This window comes from Castor canadensis, chromosome 3 (assembly GCF_047511655.1).
Source record: "Castor canadensis chromosome 3, mCasCan1.hap1v2, whole genome shotgun sequence".
Classification (NCBI taxonomy): Eukaryota; Metazoa; Chordata; class Mammalia; order Rodentia; family Castoridae; genus Castor; species Castor canadensis.
In genome coordinates this window covers 196,250,655-196,272,889 of record NC_133388.1, presented here as the reverse complement: position 1 = coordinate 196,272,889, position 22,235 = coordinate 196,250,655, and the positions used below count along the sequence as shown (strand labels likewise).

The window sequence follows — 22,235 nt, the reverse complement described above, 5'->3', positions numbered from 1 at the left end:
GACTGTTCCCTTTGAGGAGGACTGAGGTAGCAAGGCTTGGAAATCTGAGCCAGGTCTGCCTAGGCCTTGTTGCCTCCTGCTGAGTCTCCTGTACTTGTGAGGAAGCCACACTGCAGGAGCTGCCCTCAGTGACTGGTTGCTGTGGCGTGCCCAGCTGTGCCCACCTCTGTGCATCCTGTTCTAGTGCAGCCTTGCACCATCTGCAAGGGCAGAAGGGACTAGCTGACTGGCTGAAGCCTTAGGAGTGACCTGGGCAAGGAGCTCTGCTCCTACCTCTTGGTCAGTGTCTCTCTCCTTTGTCACATGAGCCACCAGGGACATTTGTCATCCATCAGCTTCCACAAGTGACACCAGCTCCTGTTTCCTTGTGAAATCCATGCTCAGAGCTCCGTGGAAATGACAGAGCATGCTGAGATGCAGTGCCTCTCAACGCAGTGGCTGATGATAACTGACAAGCGTTTACCCAGAGCCACCGTGCGCCAGGCTCTGCTCTAGACCCTGGAAGTAGCAGTGAACGAGATGGCCCTCGCGGCACGTCCGTTCCTGTATTATAAACGCTCAGTCATCCTTCAAACATCAGGGAGATGACAATGCCGTGAACTGCAGCCAACTCCATTCTCTGGTCACTGCTGATCTGCTGGGTTCACAGATCCATAGTCTATGATTCAGTGACTTGGAATGCAGACGGAGCCTCACTCTCCTGTACCTCCTGGTAGTGTGAACGTGTGTCCAACTGAAATGACTGGTACCTGGTGGCTTGAGAGGAAATGTCTGGATGTAGTTTAATTTTAGTTTTGGTTTAGCACACTGACCATACTGGTAGGCTCTCTGACCAATAAATAATTCCATCTCTAGTTCTGGCCTTCCCAATAGCGCTGGGCTACCTATATTTTACTAACAAGCCTCAGCGTACCCTGCTCATCAGAACATGGTCAGTTCTTGTACGTGTAAAGTTGTAGCTGTCAAAATTATTTTTGTTTTTGTATGTTTCTAATTTTGCTTGTTCCTCTTTCTTTTCTTTTCTTTTTTCTATCATACCGCCATGTGAGTATGTTGTTGGGTCTGAAAAGGTAGGCTGTGAATGTATTGCTTTAAAAATAGCTAGAATTCCCTGTGTGCTCTTTTCATGGCCTGCCTTGCTTTAAATGCATAGATCCATATGTTTTCTGAGTAATGTTCTAATTTTTAAATGTTTTTTAGTTTTAGCTTTTTTAGCACAAAACCCATTGACATTTGTCAAAATACTTGCTTTGAGTGACCTCGTTTGGTCTTTGGTATTTGGTGACAAATGAGCTTTTACTAATTTTTTTTTTTTTTTGAGGAAGTGAGATGGCAGTTGACTTGATGGCTGCAGAGGTGCTTTTCATGGGCTGTTTTAACTGCAGAGACCACGACTGTGCCTTGCTTGGCCTCAGCTTCTCAGCAGGAGAATTGGCATAAGGTTGTTGGCTGTGGCTGCAGGATGTGCATGGTGGTGGCAGCCGGCGCAGGCCTGCGCTGGGAGGGGAGCTGCACCGCCTGCATTCTGCTTTGCTTTCACCTTGAACCTGCATTCACTTTTCCTGTGCCTCAGCCACTTCCCCTGTAAAGGGCAGAGGCTCTTCTTAAACTGACAACAGTCTGTTGCCCCTTTGTCCCCACAAAGGAAAAGATGCCTACTGAATAGCTTATTCACTTGGATCTCGTGGACACGAGGGCCTGTGTCACTGACCACCATTTTGGTCTCTGCTAGTGAACACTGGAGTCAGCGAGGGGCTCTGCTGCACCCCTGTGTGGCCCTCCCTGGGTACTTCCGCTCCTGTGTGTGGGCAAAAAGGCCCATCCTGCATTGAAATCCACTGCTGATGGGGCAGCACTCATTTGTGTCACTGATCCAGAACATCCAAAACTGGCGGTCAGCCCTGAGGGTCGGTCCTTGGCTGGCTTAGTCCCTTTTGTTCCTCATCCTGGTTCACCTCACTGTAGGGAGGTTTGTGTTCTGTGTAATGCTGCCAGCGCATGCTGCCTGGGAGCTTTGTTTCTAGCCAGGTGTGGTGGCGTTGGCTGATCTGGGAAGTCAGGCAGGTGTGTGGGTACTCAGGTAGAGGCATCTGGGGGCAACTGGGCTTGAGTTTGTAGCTTGGGCGATGGGTGAGTTGTATCTAGCCTATATTTACTTTTTTTTTTTTTTTGGGTGGTACTGGGGTTTGAACTCAGAGCTTCCCACTTGCTAGGCAGGTGTTCTGCCACTTGCACCATACCTCCATCCTTTAGCCTATTTGTTTAAAACCCTGGGTGATGTGGAGAGTCCATGGAAGTCCAGGAAAGTCCTGGACTGACTCCTGGCTCCTGGCATGACCAGGAGTGGTAGGAGTTTGGACTGTTAGGGCAACTGCCATGTGTCTCACAGGTGCTGGGTGTGTGGAGTGCTGTTGCCTGAAAGTCTGAAGGGAGTGACATAGCCAGGTTTGCATGGTGCAGAGAGCTGTGGTGGCTGAGGAGGGGGGCTGAGTGGAGTGACTGGGTGGCAGTGGGGAGGATAGAGTTAAGTCCATCCTCAAGGGAGGGTCGATAGGCATGATCACGGTGGCATTCCCAGATTGGTTAGGATATTAGAGGAGAGGGGATGGGGAGTTGGGAGAAGGGCTGTTGCATGGTTCAGGAATAGACTGTCCCCCAAATAGACTTCAAGAAACAAACCTCTTGTGGTAGGGATAGAGGTGGGTGGGGAGGAAGCCGTTCTTGTTCATCCTTCTAAGACCCTGTACTGCCTATGTACAAAGACGCTAGGACAGTCTGTTGTCAGAGGCTCAGCATTTCCTGGGGAAACATAGAGGCTGCAAAGTGTGCATGTGTGGCAGCATGATTGAATGTCATGCCCAGTTAACCACCCTACTGGCATAGTCATTCATGTCACTCAGGCCATCCCAGGCCAGGGTACAGGGTGGGGGTGGCGTGGCAGGCCTATTTTGCAGAGCAGGAGGCATTCTCAGAGAGCTTAAGTAACTGGTGCAGCATCACACAGATGAGGTAGCAGGCCTCAAGCTTGGGCTGGCAGACTTTAAAGACATGTTCTCTCAGAGTCTGTTTTTTTTTTTTTTTTTTTTGCAGTACTGGGGCTTGAACTCAGGAGGGCCTTCACCTTGAGCTACTCCACCAGCCCTTTTTTTGTGATGGGTATTTTTGAGATAGGGTCTTGCCAACTATTTTCCCAGGCTGGCTTCGAACTGCGATCCTGCTGATCATTAGGATTACAGGTGTGAGCCACTGGCACCCAGCTCTCAGAGTCTGTTTTTCTGGGGAACTTGGAACTGTGAAATAAGCCGATTTTGGAACTTTCCAGGAGAAATTTCAGACTCCTCTCTGCGTCAGTGCCCAGGTTCCCTTTCACACCCCACAGGAACAGGTTTCCTTTTACCTCTGCAGTGACGTAGCCTCAGATAATGCACATATGCAGGCTAAAACACAGACACTGCTACACTTCTCTTTCTTTTTCCTTGGAGGTGCGGATGGAACCCAGGCCTTGTACATGCCAGGCCCATGCTCCACTGCTGAGCTGCTCCCCAGCCCTACTTTTGAACTTTTAATGAAGACTCTTCACTTTTCCCTTCTCTGAGCACAACATAACAGCAGCAGGGTGAACCTAAGTTCCTTCTTTTTTTTTTTTTTTTTTTTGTGGGACTGGGGTTTGAACTTAGGGCTTTGCAAAACAGGCACTCTATTGTTTGAGCCACACCTCCAGTCTGTTGGTTATTTTGGAAATGGTGTCTTGAGAACTATTTTCGTTGGCTGGCCTGGAACCGTGATTCTTCTGATCTCAACCTTCCAAGTAGTTAGGATTACAGGTGTGAGCCACTGGTGCCCAGCTTCTAAGCCTCTTCTTTACAGAGTGATTTCTTTATTCTGGCAATACTGGGGTTGAATTCAGGGCCTTGCACTTGCTAGACAGTTGCTCTACCAGCCCCACAGTGATGTTTTAATACCTAACTTAGTATAAAAACCAATACTAATAATTTATCTTCAGTTCTTCACATGGCAACAGGCAGCCCAGGAAGCACGTGGAATGGAGCATAAACATTGCCGTTTTCACTTTCTGTCTAGAGCTCTCTTACAGAATGCCGTTGCCTGCTTGGGAGCTGTAGCTCTGCCCCCTGGGCACCTTGTGAGCTACTTATGTGATCACATTTACATGGCGATGTTAGCGAAAGGCTCCTCCACTGCAAAGTGCTCCAGTGCAGAATTTGCAGACTTCTACATCTGTGTCACACTCCCCCATATCAAAGATTGCCTTCCTCGGCCTCCATGGAACTGTTGCAAACTGTTGTTGCAGCTCTGACTTTTCTTTGGTTTGAACGTACAGATTTCTTTGCATGTCAGCTGGTTTGTGGACTGGAACACCAAGTTCTTGTTTTCCATGAGCCACACGAGTGGTACCAAAATCACAAACACTAAACATTTCTTTACCGATTGAATCATGAGTGTAGTACAGCCTGTATGTTTAAGTGGAATTTTCTAAGATTTAGTGTTATTTTTGATTGTAGTGCTAGAGACCAAACCCAGGGCCCCCTACATGCAAGGCAAGCCTCCACCACTGAGCCACATCCCAGCCCTCTTTCACTGAATGTGAATTGCTGGTAAGAACAGAGAGGAAGCGGCTCCATCTGGGCCCCCAGCTTCTAGACAGGATGCCTTTCCCTCCATCTGTGCATATGCTTAGCCCTGTGCCTGGGATTAGCTGTGAGGGATTTTGGACTGTTTTGAATTAGGGGATTATCAGGTCCTTTTTTGGGGGCACTGAGATTTGAACTCAGGGCTTCATGCTTGCTAGGCAGGAGCTCTACCACTTGAGCTATGCTCCAAGTCCTTTTTGCTTCATTTATTTTTCAGATAGGGCCTTAAGTTCTTGCCTGGGTCTTGTACTGTGATCCTTTCTACATAGCTGGGATTACAGGTATGCCCCACCATGCTTGGTCCCAGTTACCAGATTCGTGTTGATTTTTCTATGAACCCTTTATTCCAGTTCTTTTAACCCCTGTTTACCACTTAGTAGGAATAGTGGAGTAACGTAAAGGCTGCTCTTTGAGGCATGGATCATGTGCCAGGCTTCTGTGGTAAGCCCTACTGTGTATGGCCTCGAAGTTCACCACTGGCCTTAGAGTTTACAATACATTAAGAACTTTTTTTTTTTTTAATATTTGGATTTTGTATTACCTTAAAACTTATTTCTACTGTGGCTTCATGCTACATTTTTCTTTATTTAACCCTTATTACAAAATAGTTATTTTAGCTCACTATACATATATATTTTTAACATAGTTTCTTGTGTTTTTCTCCATATTCATTAAGCATATTCAATGGTTATAAAATTTAACAATTCAAATAATTTTAAATGTAAGAATTCAGGGACTGGGCACTGGTGGCTCATGCCTGTAATTCTAGTCACTTGAGAGGTTGAAATCAGGAGGATTGCAGTTTGAGGCCAATACAGGCATTAAAAAAAAAAAAAGTTTGAGTGATCCCCATCGCAATGAAAAGCAGTTGGGCATGTGGAACACACCTGTCATCCTAGCTACCAGCGATGGCAGGAAGCCTAAAATAAGCGGGCGTTGTTCCTGGCTGGTATGGACAGGGTTGGAGGTGTGGCTCAAGTGTGCCTGCCTAGCAAGTGTAAAGCCCTGAGTTCCACCAAAAAAAAAAAAAAAAAAAAAAAAAAAAGCAGAACTACCAAAAGCGATTTGAAAATTGACATTTTCTTTCAAAGAAGAAAGAAACGTTGTCTTTTTGAAAATCAATTGAATTTTGGTGAGAAAGCCTGTATTCTGAATTCTAAAAAAGTTGGCATAAAATTTTTAGTTGTTTATCCCTACCATAGCTAACCAGAAATTGAATCATCTTGATTCTGACATCTATTTCTTACTGCTTTCCAAAAGATTGTAACAGAATTACATATAGTCAATCCAGTTTTGAGTTACAGAGTACTCTGGGGGTTAGGTTTGATAGTATATGTCAATTCAAAGTAGAGTTTTGTTTGTGTGGTATTTGTAGACTTCCCCCAAAGTATTACAGGTCTTTCTAGTCTTATATAATTTATTTTTTGAATTTTGTTTTATCATTTTTATATTCACTTACACTTATATACGTTATTTGGGCCCTTCCCTCATCTTGTATAATTTAAAATAGCTTATATGGTTTTATTGAAACGTTGTGAATATTTATAGGACTTCTTGTAAGTCCTGTGTTTTCAAAACAGATGGCTTCTTACTGTAACAGTTGTACTTTTTACCTTTGAAAAATTTTGTGGGGTTACATTTTGCTGCAGTAAGTGTGTACTGTTGTTAAGTTCATATGAAGATGTATCACTTACTTCTTTAGAAGGGTGAAGGTGCTACAGAGCAAATCTTTGCCTAATTAGGAGTGAAGTCTTTTTATTTTTACTTTTTTTTTTTTGTCAGTACTGGGGTTTGAACTTAGGGCCTTGCACTTGCTAGGCAAGCACTCTGCCACTTGAGCCACACTTCAACCATTTTTGCTTTTAGCCTTGGATCATGATCCTCTTCCTTCATAGTTGGGATTCTAGGCATGCACCATTACTCCCAGCTTGATAACTTTTTTTGGATGGTCTGGCCTTGAACCAAGATTCTCTTGATCTTTGCCTCCTTAGTAGCTTGGATTACTGGCATGAGTTCCTGACTCCAGCTTTCAGAGTGAAGTTAGAAGCCTAGTACCATGGTGTAATTATCACGTACACTTATTCTGGGAGTTGGCAGTGGATACTAGAGGAGGGAAAGGTCCACTTGGATGCTGCCTTCTCCACCAGGTTGGGACAGGACGACATACCAAGGACCTGTGGTTGGGGTGAGGGCTGCTTTGCTGTGAGTTGGGTGTGGTACCACTCTTCTTGGGTTCCTGTGCAGCTCGCCTTAGTCCCGTCTCTTGTTTAATGGGTGGACATAGAGGATCCTTACACAGTGTGTTAGGTTGATGGAGGACAAGACAGTTACAGTGGTTAACCTCTTTCCCCAGAGGCCAGTCTGGAGGCAGCTGAGGTGGCTCTGACTCCCTGAGAGGAAGGGGAAAGCTTGTAGTTAGGGCTATCTTAGCATTGCCTTGTGGCCAGGTGAAAACCAGCCAAGGCTTGTCTGCCACCTCTTTATCTCTGCCTATGTCAAATCTTAGTTAAGCAGTCTTTAGAACTAGAAAGCTAAATTCCAGGGTAGCCAGTGTATGTGGAACTTGGTAGTGTTTGGTCTGACAGAGGTCAAGTGCATTGGGACCCATTGGTCTCATTCAGTGGACAGGAACATCACCTCTTCTGGACCCCTGGGGTGGCTTGCTCTTCATAAGACTGCTTTCTAGGTGAGGGAACTTTTAACACAGCTGCTAGTTTCCTTTAAAAATCAAGTCTTTTAAGAAATGTAATATTCAGAAGATTAGGGATGTTTTCAGCTTGGGTGCAGTTGCTTTGGATTCTGAGCGGATATGGAGTTGGAACCCTTTGCATTATTCAGTAGCAGTCCTTGCCAGTGTTTACAGAGCCACAGTGAGCTTTCCATCCCACACTGAACGCTTTATTAAAGTGCGCTCTGAAATTGTGAAGATAAAGGTCCTGTTTGTAAAACCAAGTGCTTGGCTGTGATATGCATCATATCACCCTTCATCAAATAATAATAGGTTTGAAGAAGGTGGAAGATAATTGATTTTTTAAAAAGCTGAAACATAAACTTTCTTGTGCTAATGTCACAACTGGAAAATCTAAGAAGAAAAATCCAACTCAAATATTGTCTAAGTAAAATACGCAGTAGAAGCTCCGTGCACCTGTTACCCCTAACAAATCAGTGGCAGTAACTTTTTGAAGTCGGCACCGCCTCCCTCCTCACCCCCTGCCCACTCACACACCTGGCAATGAGTGCTGCTAGCTTTCAGCATCCTCCAGCAGCAGGAGAGCTGAATGGGTCAGCCCGTGGATGCTTGGGTGGAGTGTGCAGTGATAATGATACATTTCTGCTCTGTTCTGTCTTTCAGACATTACAAGAAGCGCTGCCAGGGGCGCATGCGGAAGCACGTGGGGGATCTGTGCCTGCAGGCCGGGATGCTGCAGGACTCCCTGGTACACTACCACATGGCCGTGGAGCTGCTCCGCTCAGTGAATGACTTTCTGTGGCTGGGGGGTAAGATTGTCTGGCCAAGATGATCTCATATGGAAAAGGGGTCTGAAAGGAAAGGGCCAGGGAAGACTGTCCGGCAGGTCCCCAACCCTGGCCTGGCTGCAGCCTTGGAAGAAGGCTGGGCCCCTCCGTCCCCTGTGCCTTCCTCTACCTCAGGTCTTAGCGTGTCTCGCCCTCTGTTGCTGTTGCTTGCACCTTTGCCTCTCACACCCATTCTGCAGTGCCTCCTCCATGTGTCCTGTCAGGTGGTAGATAGATGTGCCCAGTGTGGACTGCACCTAGGTGGGGTTTTATTCAGCAATGAGGGTGAGTGAAATATGGGCACCAGAGTGCCCAGGCAGACCTTGACAAGGTCATGTTAAGACCACATGGTTAAGAAATGTCCAGTATGGTGAACCCATAGAAACAGCTGGTGGGTCAGCATTGCCAGGAAATGGAGGCTGGGGTGGGAAGTGATTGCTAATGGGAGCAGGTGTCTTTCTGGGGTGATGAGAATGTGCTGGCATAAGATTGTGCTGATGGTCCCACACTGTGACTGTACTGAAAACGGCTGAATTGTACTCTGTAAGCAGGTGAGTTTTATTATATGTGAGTTATCTCAGCTTTAAAAAAGTAAAAGAAAAAGAGCATAAAGCCTTCTTGGACGAACAGCATCTTCTATCCCTGGGCATTGGCCCAGACCTAGAGCCCTCACCCCTGGGAACTGTTGTTGTCTGGTAGTGCTTGTCCACGTGCTTTCCCCTAAGGATTGTCTCCTGGGTGTGTTGTCATCCAGCATGTTGTAGGTGTCCCATAAATTCCTGTTCAATGAATGCTGCAGAAGGACTGCAGAGCTCTTCCTTGTGGGTGACAGTTTGGTGGAGAGGCTTTCAGTCACTAGATAAAACAGGTCAGAACGAAGTGTTGAAGTGCCTTCTGTAATGGAAGTTTAACAAAGAACACCTTCAATATAAGACATTTTTAAAATGGACTTACGGAATTCCATAACTTGGGTTATTAAAGAGAAGAGAGAATAAAGAGAGAGAGAGTTGACCTGGAAGAGGTGGGAGAGAGAAGAGGAGCAGGTGAGGGGTTGGCAGACAGAACTGAGTCTCGGGAGCAGTGCTGTGAGGACCTGCAGCAGCATGAGGCAGAGGGGATGGGGCCTGCTCATGCTCTCCTCACACTCTCGAGGCCCTGGGTTGTCTCGAGGCCCTGGGCTGTCTCAGCGCAGAGGCCAAGCCACACCTTTGCCTCCTTCCCCATTAGTTGCTCCGAGGGAGGGGTGCAGTTTTCCACAGGCCACAAGTCTGAATTCTGAATTCTTAAGCAACCAAGAGAATCAAGCTGGCTTAGAGTAAATCAGATGCTAAAAAAAAATTTGTGAAAATGTTAAACAAAACCATTCTTCCAGTATGCACTTTTTGTTTTGAGGAACATTCCTCATAAAGATTTTTTAAAAACATGTTTTCATAAAAACATTAACACATGACTGGCTTATTACTTCTATAGCTTATTACCACCATGAAGAAGTTAACACCTAAATATTTAAGTCAAAGGGGAAAACTCAAAAAAGTCTTGGTTTTATTTTCTAGTTTGGTAATTATCTATAGCTGTAACTCACATTAAAAAATGCTTTTTGTGGTTCTTAGTAATCTTAAATGTGTCAATTAGGTTTCTTTTTGTTTGTTTGTTTTCCTTTTTGAGGTACTGAAGGTTGAACTCAGGACCTCACACTTGTTAGGCAGACACACTACAACTCCAGCATTTCACCAGCCCTTTTTGCCATTATTTTTGAGATAGAGTCTCACCTTATGTGCAGGCTGCCCTGGATCATATACCTCCTATTTGTGCTTCCCTGCATAGCTGGGATGACAGGCACCTAGCCATTGGTCCAGATGGGGTCTCATGAACTTTTTGTCTGGGCTGGCTTCAAACTGGAATCCTCCCGATCTCTGCCTTCTGAGTAGCTGAGATTACAGGTGTGAGCCAGCAACCCAGCTGTCAAGGAGTTTTGAGAACAAAGTTTAAGAACCACTAAATGATAGAGATGACAGTGGTGAATATGGGAGCTTTGGGATCATGAGGATATACCCCCTAGTGAGAACTGGAAATGCTGCCTTTTCAGAGATAGGTCTACACACATTTGCTACATGGAACAGGTGCATGTACGGTGTGGGGGGTGGAAAGGTATATATGGTGCTGCTTTGGTGGTTACTTTAAAATATTTTCCTTCCTTCCTCCCTCCCTTGCTCTGTAGTTCCACAGTCTGGGACCGCACTTGCCACACTGTATATAAAAATGCCAGGCTCATGAATGAATGAATGAATAAATGAAAGTTTTACCTACATTCTCAGTCCCTCAGTGCATCTTTGAGCCTCATGAGTTTTCAGTGCAGCCCACCCTGTCATAGAACTGTGAAAGATAGGTGGCAAGTGTCTGTGTGCAACAAAACTAGTGATTTTTTGCTTTGATTTTTGTTTTGGGGACCATTGGTATTTTCAGATAAGCCAATTGTTTAACTCATTCTTAGCCAGTGCAGTTTGAGCTAATGATGGATCACTAACTTTGTATCTTTTATTTTTTCCTGCCCAGCTGCCTTGGAAGGGCTGTGTTCAGCTTCTGTCATCTACCACTATCCTGGTGGAACTGGTGGTAAGACTGGGGCTCGAAGGCTCCCAGGCAGCTCACTTCCTTCTGAAACAGCTAACAGACATCGGCCAGGTGAGCTTGCTTTTTCCTCCAGTCTGTGCTTACTGCAGTGTTTAAAGAAGCAGGCCTGACTAATGCTTACTTAGTACACGTCTGAGTGAGAAATCTTGTACATGAGATGTTTTCTCAAATACTTACTGATCTTATTGAGCACAGTTGATGGCATACAGCCGTCAGTTGATGTGGTGTGAAATTGTATGGTGGAGTAGACTTGAAGACCTGTGTCTGGCCTTTGTTGTCATTCCTGGCATTCAGTGAAGCTGATCCCAGTGGTCAGTTTTAGCAGCTGGTTGGTGTTTTACTTGTTGATGGAGCGCTCCTTGTGAGTTAAGCTTGATTTGCTGTTTTGAAATGACTTATTTGGAAGAGCAGACCCACAAATGCTGGAAGCCCCTGAACATTTATGTTCTCACCTGGTGAATGAACTTGGCTTTGCTAGTCATCGTGTTGCATAGGTCATGAAGGTCTGAAGAGTGCTGACCTCAGGGCCAAATTAAACCATGAGGTACTCTACGCTCTATGAGACTTTTTAGACAGCCTTCCCCACAGAGGGAAATGTGTGGGGATGGGGAAGTCAACTTGAATTTCTTCTTCCCTGAATTGTATTACTCCCCCTCCCCGACTGTCAGCGTGAGATGGGTTCTGCAGCAGACCTCTGAGTTCTGGGTGCTCTATGTGGGCTGCTTAGATGAAGCCACCATGGTTTGTGATGATATTTTATCATTCTCGGCGGAAAATCCCATCTAGTGGTATCTAAGTGATTGGAGAGGAAAGTGTAGCAGGCAGAGCGGCAATATCCAGTGTCTGGGTGGAAAGAGGGGTGTGTGTTCTCCTGTGCTTTGCTGTCACCTGAGGTGGGCCTCCTGGCTGCACCTCCTGTTAGAACCGCTATCTTCACGGTGAGCTAACAGTCTTTTAAGTATCACTATTTTCTCTAGTTCTCCAGCATGGAAAGGTGAAAGCAGGTTCTGTTTTCTCTTTAAAACAATGTCTTCTCAGCTCTGGTGGAGTGGCTCAAGTGATAGAGTGCCTGCCTAGCAAGTGTGAGGCTGTGAGTTCAAACCCCAGTACCACACACACACACACACACACACACACACACACACACACACACGTCCCAAAACAAACTACTCAGAGTGATTTGAGGGGAAAAGGAATGTTTTGTACTCTCCAGCAGTGCCTTCCCAAGGTTATTGTTATTACAACAATATTATTGTTATAATAAATTTATTTATATTAGTTGTCTATCTGTTGATTGTCCCACTGATGTGATTAGCCAGACTAGAAATGTCTTAGGGCAGTGTTTCATTTTTTCCCCTTGTAAAGAAGTTGAATGGCTGTGCTCTGTGCAGTAGGGGAATGTCTTTACTTAGCTTCGTGTAGTGGAAAACGCTTGGGAACTTTTTACTGGGTGAGACAGTGGGAGAGCCACTGCTCCGCACCGCACTGAAGAGTTCTGGGGGACTGCAGTCCTTTGGACACAGGGCAGCATGCAGACCTGTCAACAGCTTCGGGCTCGTGGAATAGGAGTTTAATCTCAAGACTAGCAGTTTGCAGTGGCTGATTATTTCACACCCTGCCTTTGAGTCCCCTCCCCAGTGCTAAAAGGGCAGAGACACAACTGTCAGCATCAGTGAGCTGGAGCAAGTTGGTTCATCTCTCCGTGCCTGTTTCCTCATCTGTACAGTGGAGAAGATGGTAACAGTCCCTGCCTCACAGGCTGGTTGTGAGGACTGAATGAGATGCACATGTGAGTTAGGACCTAGCATTTGATGATGGTAGCAGCTGTTAATACATCAATATTACTATCGTTAATTATCACATAGGAGTATGAGTACTGTTGAAAGAGCCAAGATATCTTAGACCCAGATGGCATAGTTTTCAAGCACAATTCCTTTGAGAAAGGAGATTTTTTTTTTTACTTCTTAAAATGAAATTATCTTAGCTTAAAAAACAATTCTGAAGCTGTGTGCCAGCAGCTCACACCTATAATCCTAGCTACTTGAGAGGGTGAGATCAGGAGGATCAAGGTTCGAGGCCAGCCTGGGAAGGAAGTTTGTAAGATGCTACCTCCAAAATAACCAGTACAAAAATGGACTGGAAGTGTGGCTCAAGAGGTAGAGGACCTGTTTTGCAAGTGTGGAGCTCTGAATTCAAATCCTAGTCCCACACACAAAAAAAGTATTTTTTCAGTTCTAGGTAAAAAGCAAAATGTTTAAGAGGCACTGTTTTTTTTTTTGTCTTTTCTTTTTTTGGTGCAAGCGCTGCACCACCAATCTGCATCCCAGCCCACACTATTTGTTTTTTAAAGCAACAACTATATTAGGATTTTATTGTTTTTTCCTAATTACAAAAGTAATATATACAAAGTTGTAGAAATTTTTGGAAAAGTGGAAAACTATAAAGAAAAGAAAATTTCAAGTTATTTTGCTCAGTTTATTTATTTATTTTAAAAACATTTTTATTAGCGTATATGGTCGTATGGGGAGATTCACTGTGGCATTTCTGTATATGCTGACAATGTACCTTGGTTAGACTCATCCTCATCGTCATTCTCCTTCATCCTCTCCCCTACTTCAAATGATTTCAGCAGTTTCATTGGTCTATTTTGTAGAAATACATGAGTGTATGGACCTTATTCACCCTCCTTTATTCCCTCTATTCCCTTCCCCTCCCACTAGTACCCATCGCCTAACAGGATCTGTCTCACAATCCTGTCCTTCTTTTTATAGGCTGTGTTCATTGTTCACGGTGACCACCCTGTACATGTCTCTCCTTGTGGCCATCCCTGCTCTTTGGTCTGAATCTGGTCATACTAGGCATCATCACCAGTGTGATCACAGTGGGACTGGGGTGTGGCTGGTGGTGGAGCGAGTGCTCATCATTGCCAAAGACACCATCAAAATGGCTGTGAAGCCTTTGTACCCCAGTGCTTTGCTGTGGCCCCTTCACAGCAGGCATTTGTGGGTAGGACTACCATGCCTTTTGCAGGGAGTGGACGAGGCCAGGTGACCTGCCCCACATCATGCAGCTGTGGGCGGCTTGACCGCCACGTGCGCTTTTAGTCCTTCCTGTACCAGCCCTTCCTGGAGTGAGGGCAGCTCCTGGAGCACAAATTTGAGCAGTCTGAGCCTCATGAGGCCTATGAGAAAGGGGGGGCAGTGAAAAAATGAGACAGGGTGGCATAGATTAAAACTGTGCCTTGTGACTAATGTTTTGTTCTCAGCTAAGTTTTTTGTTTTGTTTTGTTTTTCTTCAACTTTGTAAGCACCAAGCCCAGTACAATAAAAATAATTCCAGTGCAAAAAAGAAACCATCTCTGGAGCTCCTTAAGGCTGTTGAGCTCCCTAAGTTTGGACCCTGTTGTATGCTTATTAGTGGGAGGCCATTGGTGTCAGGACAGAGCCCATTTTCTCAAGTTCTACTGAGGTGTTGGGGAGCAGCTGCTACCCTGAGCTATGTGCCTGAGGCTGCTCTTCCTCCAAGGGTATGGCTTTAAAAATCTAGCTGTTAATGACTTACAGTTTGTTTTTTCTAGTGATGCTTGTTGAGAGAAGTTATAAAGACTGAGTTGATTTTAAGTAGGCTTTAATATGAAGAAAATGTTCATTAAAGTTAGTGAATTTTCTTTTTTTGTGGGAATGGGGTTTGAACTAAGGACTTTGGGTTTGCAAGGCAGGTGCTTTACCCCTTGAGCCACACCTCCAGTCCATTTCGCTCTGGTTATTTTAGAGGTGGAGGTCTCCTGAACTATTTCCCTGGGCCTCAAGCCACGATCTTCCCAATCTCAGCCACCTAAATAGCTGGAATTATAGGTGTGAACCATCGTCACCTTGGGAAGTGAATTTAGTTGAATATATAAATTTTGTGTGACTTGACTTGTCATGAAATTAGGATGATGTCACTTACCTAGTGTAGTTGCAAGAGTGATAAGCCACATACATGCACAAAGTACACTTGATAAAAGTTAACTGTCACAATGACAGATCAGTTAGGAGCATCAGCTTTGAATGATGAAGCCAGTGGTTTCTTCCTGATGCATATTGAATACCTATAGGCACATGGCATTTCTGAGTGTTATTTAAAGTAGTAAGGGCCTGCTCTGCTGTGTTATCCTCTGCTCTCTCTTTGTTTTTCTTTTCTTTTTTTTTTGGATAAGTCTCATTAGTTAACCCAGGTTGGCCTTGAACTTGTAGACTTCCTGCCTCAGCCTCCCAAGTGCCACCATGCCTGGCTATGATTCTTTTAATGTAGTATGACATTTTGATGAAGTCAGTGTCATTCTGTTAAGATGGGGGCAGGTAGCCAAAGAACTTGAAGATTGTTTGTACAGAATGCATTTTTACAACTCAGAATCCACATTGCCATACAATCATCTACAGAAACCTTTAAATTAACTAAGAATTTGTCATTCAGAGTTGATCATAGCTGTAAAGTTAAGAAGAGTTGACATTGAGCTATTCTAGGGAGTAAACTTACGTCTTTTGTGGTTGAAGAAAGATTTGCTTTTTTTCCTGCATCCCCTTAATAGGGTACAAAGGTAAAAGTGTTGATTTGACATGTGTCGCTTTTCCCCTTATTGAGGAAATAGAAGGGGATGTCATTGAATAGATAATGCTGTGTTAATAAGTGTGCAAACACTTTGTGTCTCAACACAGTTGTGGGACTTACAGTCAGCAGCCCTTTGGGAGGCATTGTGCAGATGTGGTGGACCAGTTGCTTTTGGAAAAAGCTTAGCAACTGACTGCTAGAAGGGCAGATTCCCTGTGCCTCAGCCTCCATACCTGTAGGAGGAGGTTGGACTGGATTGGAGAGCCCTGTCTGCTCTGGGACTACTTTCTGTGAGCTGTCTCTTTTGTTTATACTCAGGTGCATTTCTGTTTTTGCATTGATTACTGATTCCACCCCCTTCCCTGAAGCAGAATCCAGTACATGCCAACTTAGCTTTTAGTTATGGTCTCTGAGTATCCTGTTTAAAAAGCCTTACTGGTCCTTCCTTATTATGTAGGCTTTTCCTGGATTTGCCATAGGTGGCGCTGTTGCACCTAGTTTTGAAATTAGTAGTTTCCCTGTTTGTGGACAAGGACTTCAACAAGGTTCCTTTAATCTGATTTCTGTATTTAATGCTTCAGAGTAGCACGGTGTCCATTATCTGGGTATCTGGAAAAGTATTTTAGTTATGTCTTATTTTTGGTCTGTCATCATGGTGTGAAAATCTCAGGTGTGCTGTGAGAGTGGTGGTAAAATGGGGCTTTCTCCAATGCTAGGCACCACTGAGCCATGACTTTGTAGGAGAGACAGGCACCGTCTGTGCAACTCCTGAAAGCTGAAAAGAGTTGAACTCCCTCTTGGATCCTTGTTGCATGTTTATCACTGGGAGGCCATTTGGTGTCAGCTAGGTTGGTTGCTCATCTGTGATGTGGACTGCTCATCTCTACCCTGCACAGTTGTGAGAACTGGAACAGGGTGTATCTTGTCATTTCAGCAAAGATCTTACCTGTTAGATCCACACCCATTAGTTATTATTTTTTATGGTATCATTGAGGTGTTGTTGCCTTTTGTTTTTTGTTTTGTGTTTTTGAGGCAGAGTCTGGCTGTGTAGCCCAGGCTGCCTTCAAACTCTCAATCCTTCAGCCTCCAACTACTGGGATTATAGATGTATGTCATCACGCTCAGCAACTCTGTCCCTTTTTTTGGGTTTGTTTGTTTTTTGATATTGGCTCTGGGGATTGAACCTAGGGCCTTGGGTGTGCTAGGCAAATGCTCTACCACTGAGTTACACCTCAGCCTGAGTTCACTTGTTAATCAGAATACCTGGGGCTTAACCAGTATGCTTAATTATAAGTGTATGTTCGTCCAATAATAACACTCTTATTTTTTTCTATCAACAAGTTGAGAAATGAGACAAAGGTATAGAAGGTAGAGGTCGAAGTGTTGCCTCTATTACTGATAGTCACTTTCTCCATGAGCTTCAAGGTTGCAGGACAAGGGATATCTTAAGGCTGTTTCCCACATCTAGACAGACTGACCCAGTCTTGACAGCTCTGGACCACATGGAGCCTTCCTGAGGGGCTCCTCAGCCTTGGATCAGAGCATCCTGAGGCCTGGAGCCAGCACCAGGGGAAAGGAAGGGCTCAGACTTGGTACTCAGTACAAAGCATCTGTTTTTTATTTTTATGGTAGCTTCCAGACTGCAATGACTTTTAATCTGTATTTAAAAATAGAGATTGCTATACAGATAGTTCTTAGTACCATAATTATGTGTAAATAATTGAATAAATATGTTATTTTAGTAAGAATACATATTTTTGGGACACACCTTTTTGAACTTTGTTAGACAGTTTAAAAATGATGAAGACTTGGAATCAGTAGCTTCTGGGATGTGTTCTGTCATGATGAGAAATTACAGTCTGCAGAGGAGGCTGATTGGCTTTCACTGATATTTGGGTAGCTTAGCAGATGATGAGGGCTTAGACAAGCTTCTTTTGTGTGTGTGTGTGTGTGTGTGTGTGTGTGTGCGCACTGGGGTTTGAACTCAGGGCCTCATGCTTGCTAGACAAGTGCTCTACCACTTGAGCCACTCCACAAGCCCTAGACAAGCTTCTTGATTGTAATGGAGTTAATTGTTTATATTTTAAACTAACTGCAAAGCCACCTTGTAAACATTAGAAGTGCTTTACTAATGAAGCATCCAGTAATTCAGTGTGTGTGTGTGTGTGTGTGTGTGTGTGTGTGTGTGTGTGTGTGTGTGTGAGAGAGAGAGAGAGAGAGAGAGGAGGGAGAGAGAGAGACTGAGATTAAGAAATGGAGCTTGAATGATTGATTTGAGGGGAGCAGTGACAAGTCTCGTATTGCCTTCTGGCACTTTTTCTCTCCCCATCTCAGGTGCTGACATATATTTGCACAAATAATATTTCTTTGTCACTGTCTTATTTGTGGAAATAAGAAATTCTCATACTTAGGAGCATAAATTTAGCAAGGGAAAAAGGGAAGAAGTAAGGAGGCTCTCTACAGTTTATGAATCACTTTTCTTTTCTTTTTTCCTTCTGAAGCATAAAGGCACTTACTTGTAAACACACTGTTACTCAGAATTGCTTTTCTGACCAGATACAAGCATCTAGATTCTTCAAGGCTAAGTGAATTGTGAAATGTGTTTTATCATGAACAGTGGTTTTGTTTTCCAAATAAAAGACCATGATCTGTTCTTTCTTCCAGGGGCACAGGAAGTTCTCATTGATCCAGGTACATCATCTATGTGCTTAGTTTCTTTTGGTTATATTTTTTTAAGTGCTTGTTTCATGGTGGTGTGAATGAATGGTTAAAATTTCTGCATTGTGATCTTTGGAACATTCTGATTTAAGTAACTTTAAATCAGAACTGTTAAAAACCTGATTGTCATTTGGTCCTTGTTTGATGGGGCACTGTGTTGTTTTACGTTGCCTGTTTGGAGAGGAAAATTCTCACCCTGGCATGGTTAGGTGAATGACGTGCCTTGAATCCTCCGAGTGCACTGAGCATGCTTTTCCTATTAATTTTGCATTCCTTCCCAGTAATGATTTTGCTCTGACTCTGTGGCTTATGTTCCTTTCTACACAAGTCTGAATTCCCTACCGCATTTTGTGTATGTGTTCTTAACAGGGAAAAATTCTGTATATTTTATAGAGGTGGGTTTTTCTTTCCCCTCTTAATACCTTCTGTAATTAATACAGCAAAACCCTGGTTACAGTGCTTAATTATTTTATGATGAGCTCACTTATTTTCTGGCTTGATCAGGAACAATGACAGAGTAAGTATAGAAAAAGGGCAAATTCCTTCCTTTGAAGAGTACAAACCAGGCAGCTGTGCTCACAGGCTGTGTGCTGGCTGCCCCTTCTACCTTTACCGTGAGTCTTGTACTGGGGGACTCGCCTCAGGTTTGCATTCTGGTGCTGTCATATTTGTGTGTAGCTCTTTCTCTGTTCTGGTGGCGAAGTTTCTTGGTAGGGGTTGGGGAAAGTGTAGAGGAAGGACATCGGAATACTTCTTTTGCTTTTGGGAGACATGAACTGCTGAAGAGAAAACAACCTGAGGGCAGGGCTTCATGTGACTGGTGAAAAGATTGGCAAGCTAGGCGTGGTGGTGCATGCCTGTTATCCCAGCACTGGGGAGGGTGAGAACAAAACAAAACAAAGCAAAACAAAACTGAAGTTGTCGTTGGATGCACAGGTATTTAACCAAGAGATTACTGAGCCCATTCTGGCTAGTTATGCCTAATACGAAATACTGAATTTCACTGAGTTGGTTATATTACTGTAGGAGAATTAATTAGATGTGCATACCATGTAGAAGTACTGTAGAGCCAATTCTAAAAGTCAGGGTTTTCTTTTGATAAGAAAAACCAGTTATTTGATGAGAAAGAAGAATGCTTTTTACATTTCTGAAAACTGTCAGAATAAGGTTGGTTGTGTGGAGGGCTGGGAGCGGGCATGGGGATGAGTGTGTGGGGCTGGTGACTCATGGCTGCGATGGTCCTGCTACAGAGGGGAAGCCTCCAGGAAGGGAGGCACTTGCACAATGGTCCCTAGTGAAGGAGAGCGGAGGTCCTGCTCTTTCCACACTGGTCCTGCCTCACAGGCACCCCAGCTCCTAGCCCCTGCCAGAGCCTTGGCCAATGGCCTTTTGGGCCTCCTTGGCCTCTTCTGTCAGGCCCTCATGGGGTATGCTGGTGCCTGTGTGGGAGGGAGGCTCCATGCTCCAGAGAGAGGCACTGGTTCCCCACAGCCTGCATCTAAGTAGCCAACATTTTCTCAGGGGTGATAGGATTGTGTAGTCCCACAGAAACACATGCACGTGACGCCGTCATGTTGTGTACTTTGGTTTGAGCAGGAAGTTTCTGAAGTGTTTGTAGCTGCTGTCCCTCAGTGTTTCCAGCTAGGAGGAGGCACTGTGGGGGCTCTTCTGCCTACTTCAAGAACTCAGCGTCTCTCTATCCCTCCTGTGGATCAGCCTCTGGGCTCTTTGCTGCATCTTAGGTGGAATGATTGGTGGTCCAGACTCTTCTTCTTTCTGAACATCTTGTGTACATTCAGCAAGTACTTAATTCAAGTAAAACAGTCTTTTGGCTAATTTTACTTGACTCACATTTGCTTTTCCCATTTTCATGTTGAGAGGAGTTTTCTTCCTCTAATAGTAAAAATGAGATATTTGCACTTCTCTTGTGAGAGTGGTGTTCTCAGGTGCTTTGTAATTTTTTAGAGCTCTACTACAATTCACCCATTTTAAGTTGACAGTTTAGTGGTTTTTAGTGTATTCAGAGTTGTGCAACTATCACCACAGTCCATTTTAGGGTGTTTTTGTCACCCCAACCAAAAGCTCCTGGCCCACTTGCAGCAGTCATTGGCTTTCTTCCTCTGTGGACGAGCCTGCTCTGCACATGTCACACAGATGGCAGCTTACATCTGTGAGGGTCCTTTGTGACTGGCATCTTTGGTTCGTGTTTTTGAGGTTCATCCTTGTTTAGTCATGCTAGTTCTTTGTTTCTTTTTGTTGCTGAATGAGATTCCCTTCTGTTGGCACAGCCCACTTTGGTTACCCAGTCTGTCAGTTGACGGACTGTTTCTACTTTCTGGCTATTATGAGTAATGGTGCCATGAACAATGTGTGCAAGTTTTCGTGTACACGAACTCTCCTTTGTGTGCAAGTTTTCGTGTATACAAACTCTCCTTTGTGTACATCTGGGAAGTGGAATTGCTGGCTTATTTGGTAACTCAGTGTTTAACTTCTTGAGAAATTGCAAGATTATTTTTCCAAGTAGCTGTACGATGTCACCTTCTCACCAGCAGGATGAGTGAGTTACAGGTCCTGTTGCCTTTCTGAATAGGAGGTGTGGCTCAGTGGTAGAGCACTGGCCTAGAAAGTGTGAAGCCTGGCAAGTTTAAGTCTCAGTACTGCTAATCAAGAAATGTTCAAAGCAGTTCTTTCTGTTTTTGGTGGGCCAGGAGTTTGAACTCAGGGCTTTGAGCTTGCGAAGCAGGTGCTCTACCATTTGAGCCATTGAGCCATACCCCCAGTCCATTTTTTTGGAGATGGGATCTTGAGAACTATTTGCCTGGGCTGGTCTCGAACATGATCCTTTCTGGTCTCAGCCTCCGAAGTAGGTAGGATGACGGGTGAGCCACGAGCTCTGGCTAGTTCTTACCTTTTTGATTCCTGGTGAGTGTATAGTGATATCTGACTATGGTTTTGATTTGCATTTCTTTTATAGCTAATGAACATTTTTTCATGTGCTTACTTGTCATTGGTATTTTTACTTTGGAAAAATATCTTTTCAGAGCTTTTGTCCATTTTCAGTTTTTTTTTTTAAATACTGGGAGATTTGGGCTTAGAGCCTCACACTTGCTAGGCAAGCATACTGCCTCTTGAGTGACACACCCAGTCCTTTTTTGATTTAGTTTATTTTTCAGGGTCTCACATTTTTGTCTGGAGCCAGCCTCCAACCATTTAGCTGGGATCACAGGTATATACCAGTACACCTGGCTTACAGGTTGACATGGAGTCTCACTAATTTTTTGGTTGAGCTGGCCTTGAACTGTAATTTTCCTAATTTCTACCTCCCAAGTAGCTGGGATTATCTTTTTATTATTGAGTTCTAGCAATTCTTTTTCTATTCTAGAAGAAGTCTTCCTGACTTCTGTGCAGTTTCATGCCTCTGTGTTGAAAAATTTGCTTTCCCTCTATTGAGCTGGTGTCAGTTAGAGTACATCTAGGGCTATCCATGTGTTTGAAGTTGCCTATCAAATGTGGTTTCCTTTTGTTCTTTGGTTTTCCATTATTCAGTTAGGATTTTGGAGAATGAATTTGGTTTGTACGTTATATAAAATTCCTGAGGAACGGGATGTACTTATACTTTTAAGTTTTCAATTTGTGAAAAGCTTAAAGCTTAAATGCACTTTTTTTTTTTTGTCAGCGCTGGGGTTTAAACTTGGGGTCTTGCCCTTGCTGGGTAGGCGCTCTACCATTTGAACCACTCTGTCACCCTGCACTCTTTTGTCACTAGGTATTTGTTTAGTTCTTTATTTTTATTTTTTTCAAGGAGTAAATGGTTAAGAAGAATAGGTTGTTGCCAGGTGTGGTGCTACATGTCTGTAAATCCCAGCTACTCTGGAGGCAGATATAGGATGATCATGGCTCGAGACCTGGTCAAAAGTTACCAAGACCTTATCTCAAAAATAAGCCAGGCAGAGTGGTTCACACCTGCAATCCCAGTTACTAAGGAGGCAGAGGTCTAAGGCCAACCTGGGCAAAGACCCTATATGAAAAACAAGCTAAAAGCAAAAAGATGAGCGGGTAGGATGTAGCTCTAGTGGTACAAAAGCCCTGAGTTCAATCCCGCCCCTTAAAATTTTTTTCCTTATTGTAAAG

General features: G+C 44.2%; 1 protein-coding gene across 3 annotated transcripts in view; it reads left to right on the top strand.

The window, feature by feature from the left end:
• Trappc9 (trafficking protein particle complex subunit 9) overlaps positions 1-22,235 on the top strand; it is a 541,325-nt gene that overhangs the window by 6,212 nt on the left and 512,878 nt on the right. The window contains exons 1-4 of one of the 3 annotated variants that reach the window (XM_074069281.1): positions 1,036-1,070; positions 8,002-8,147; positions 10,719-10,847; positions 18,051-18,077. In XM_074069281.1, the coding sequence (XP_073925382.1) occupies positions 1,051-1,070; positions 8,002-8,147; positions 10,719-10,847; positions 18,051-18,077 (322 nt within the window). In that variant the 5' untranslated portion in view covers positions 1,036-1,050. Of the gene's footprint in view, positions 1-1,035; positions 1,071-8,001; positions 8,148-10,718; positions 10,848-18,050; positions 18,078-22,235 lie in introns of those variants that run through there. The other 2 variants (XM_074069278.1, XM_074069279.1) reach the window with 2 other exon arrangements.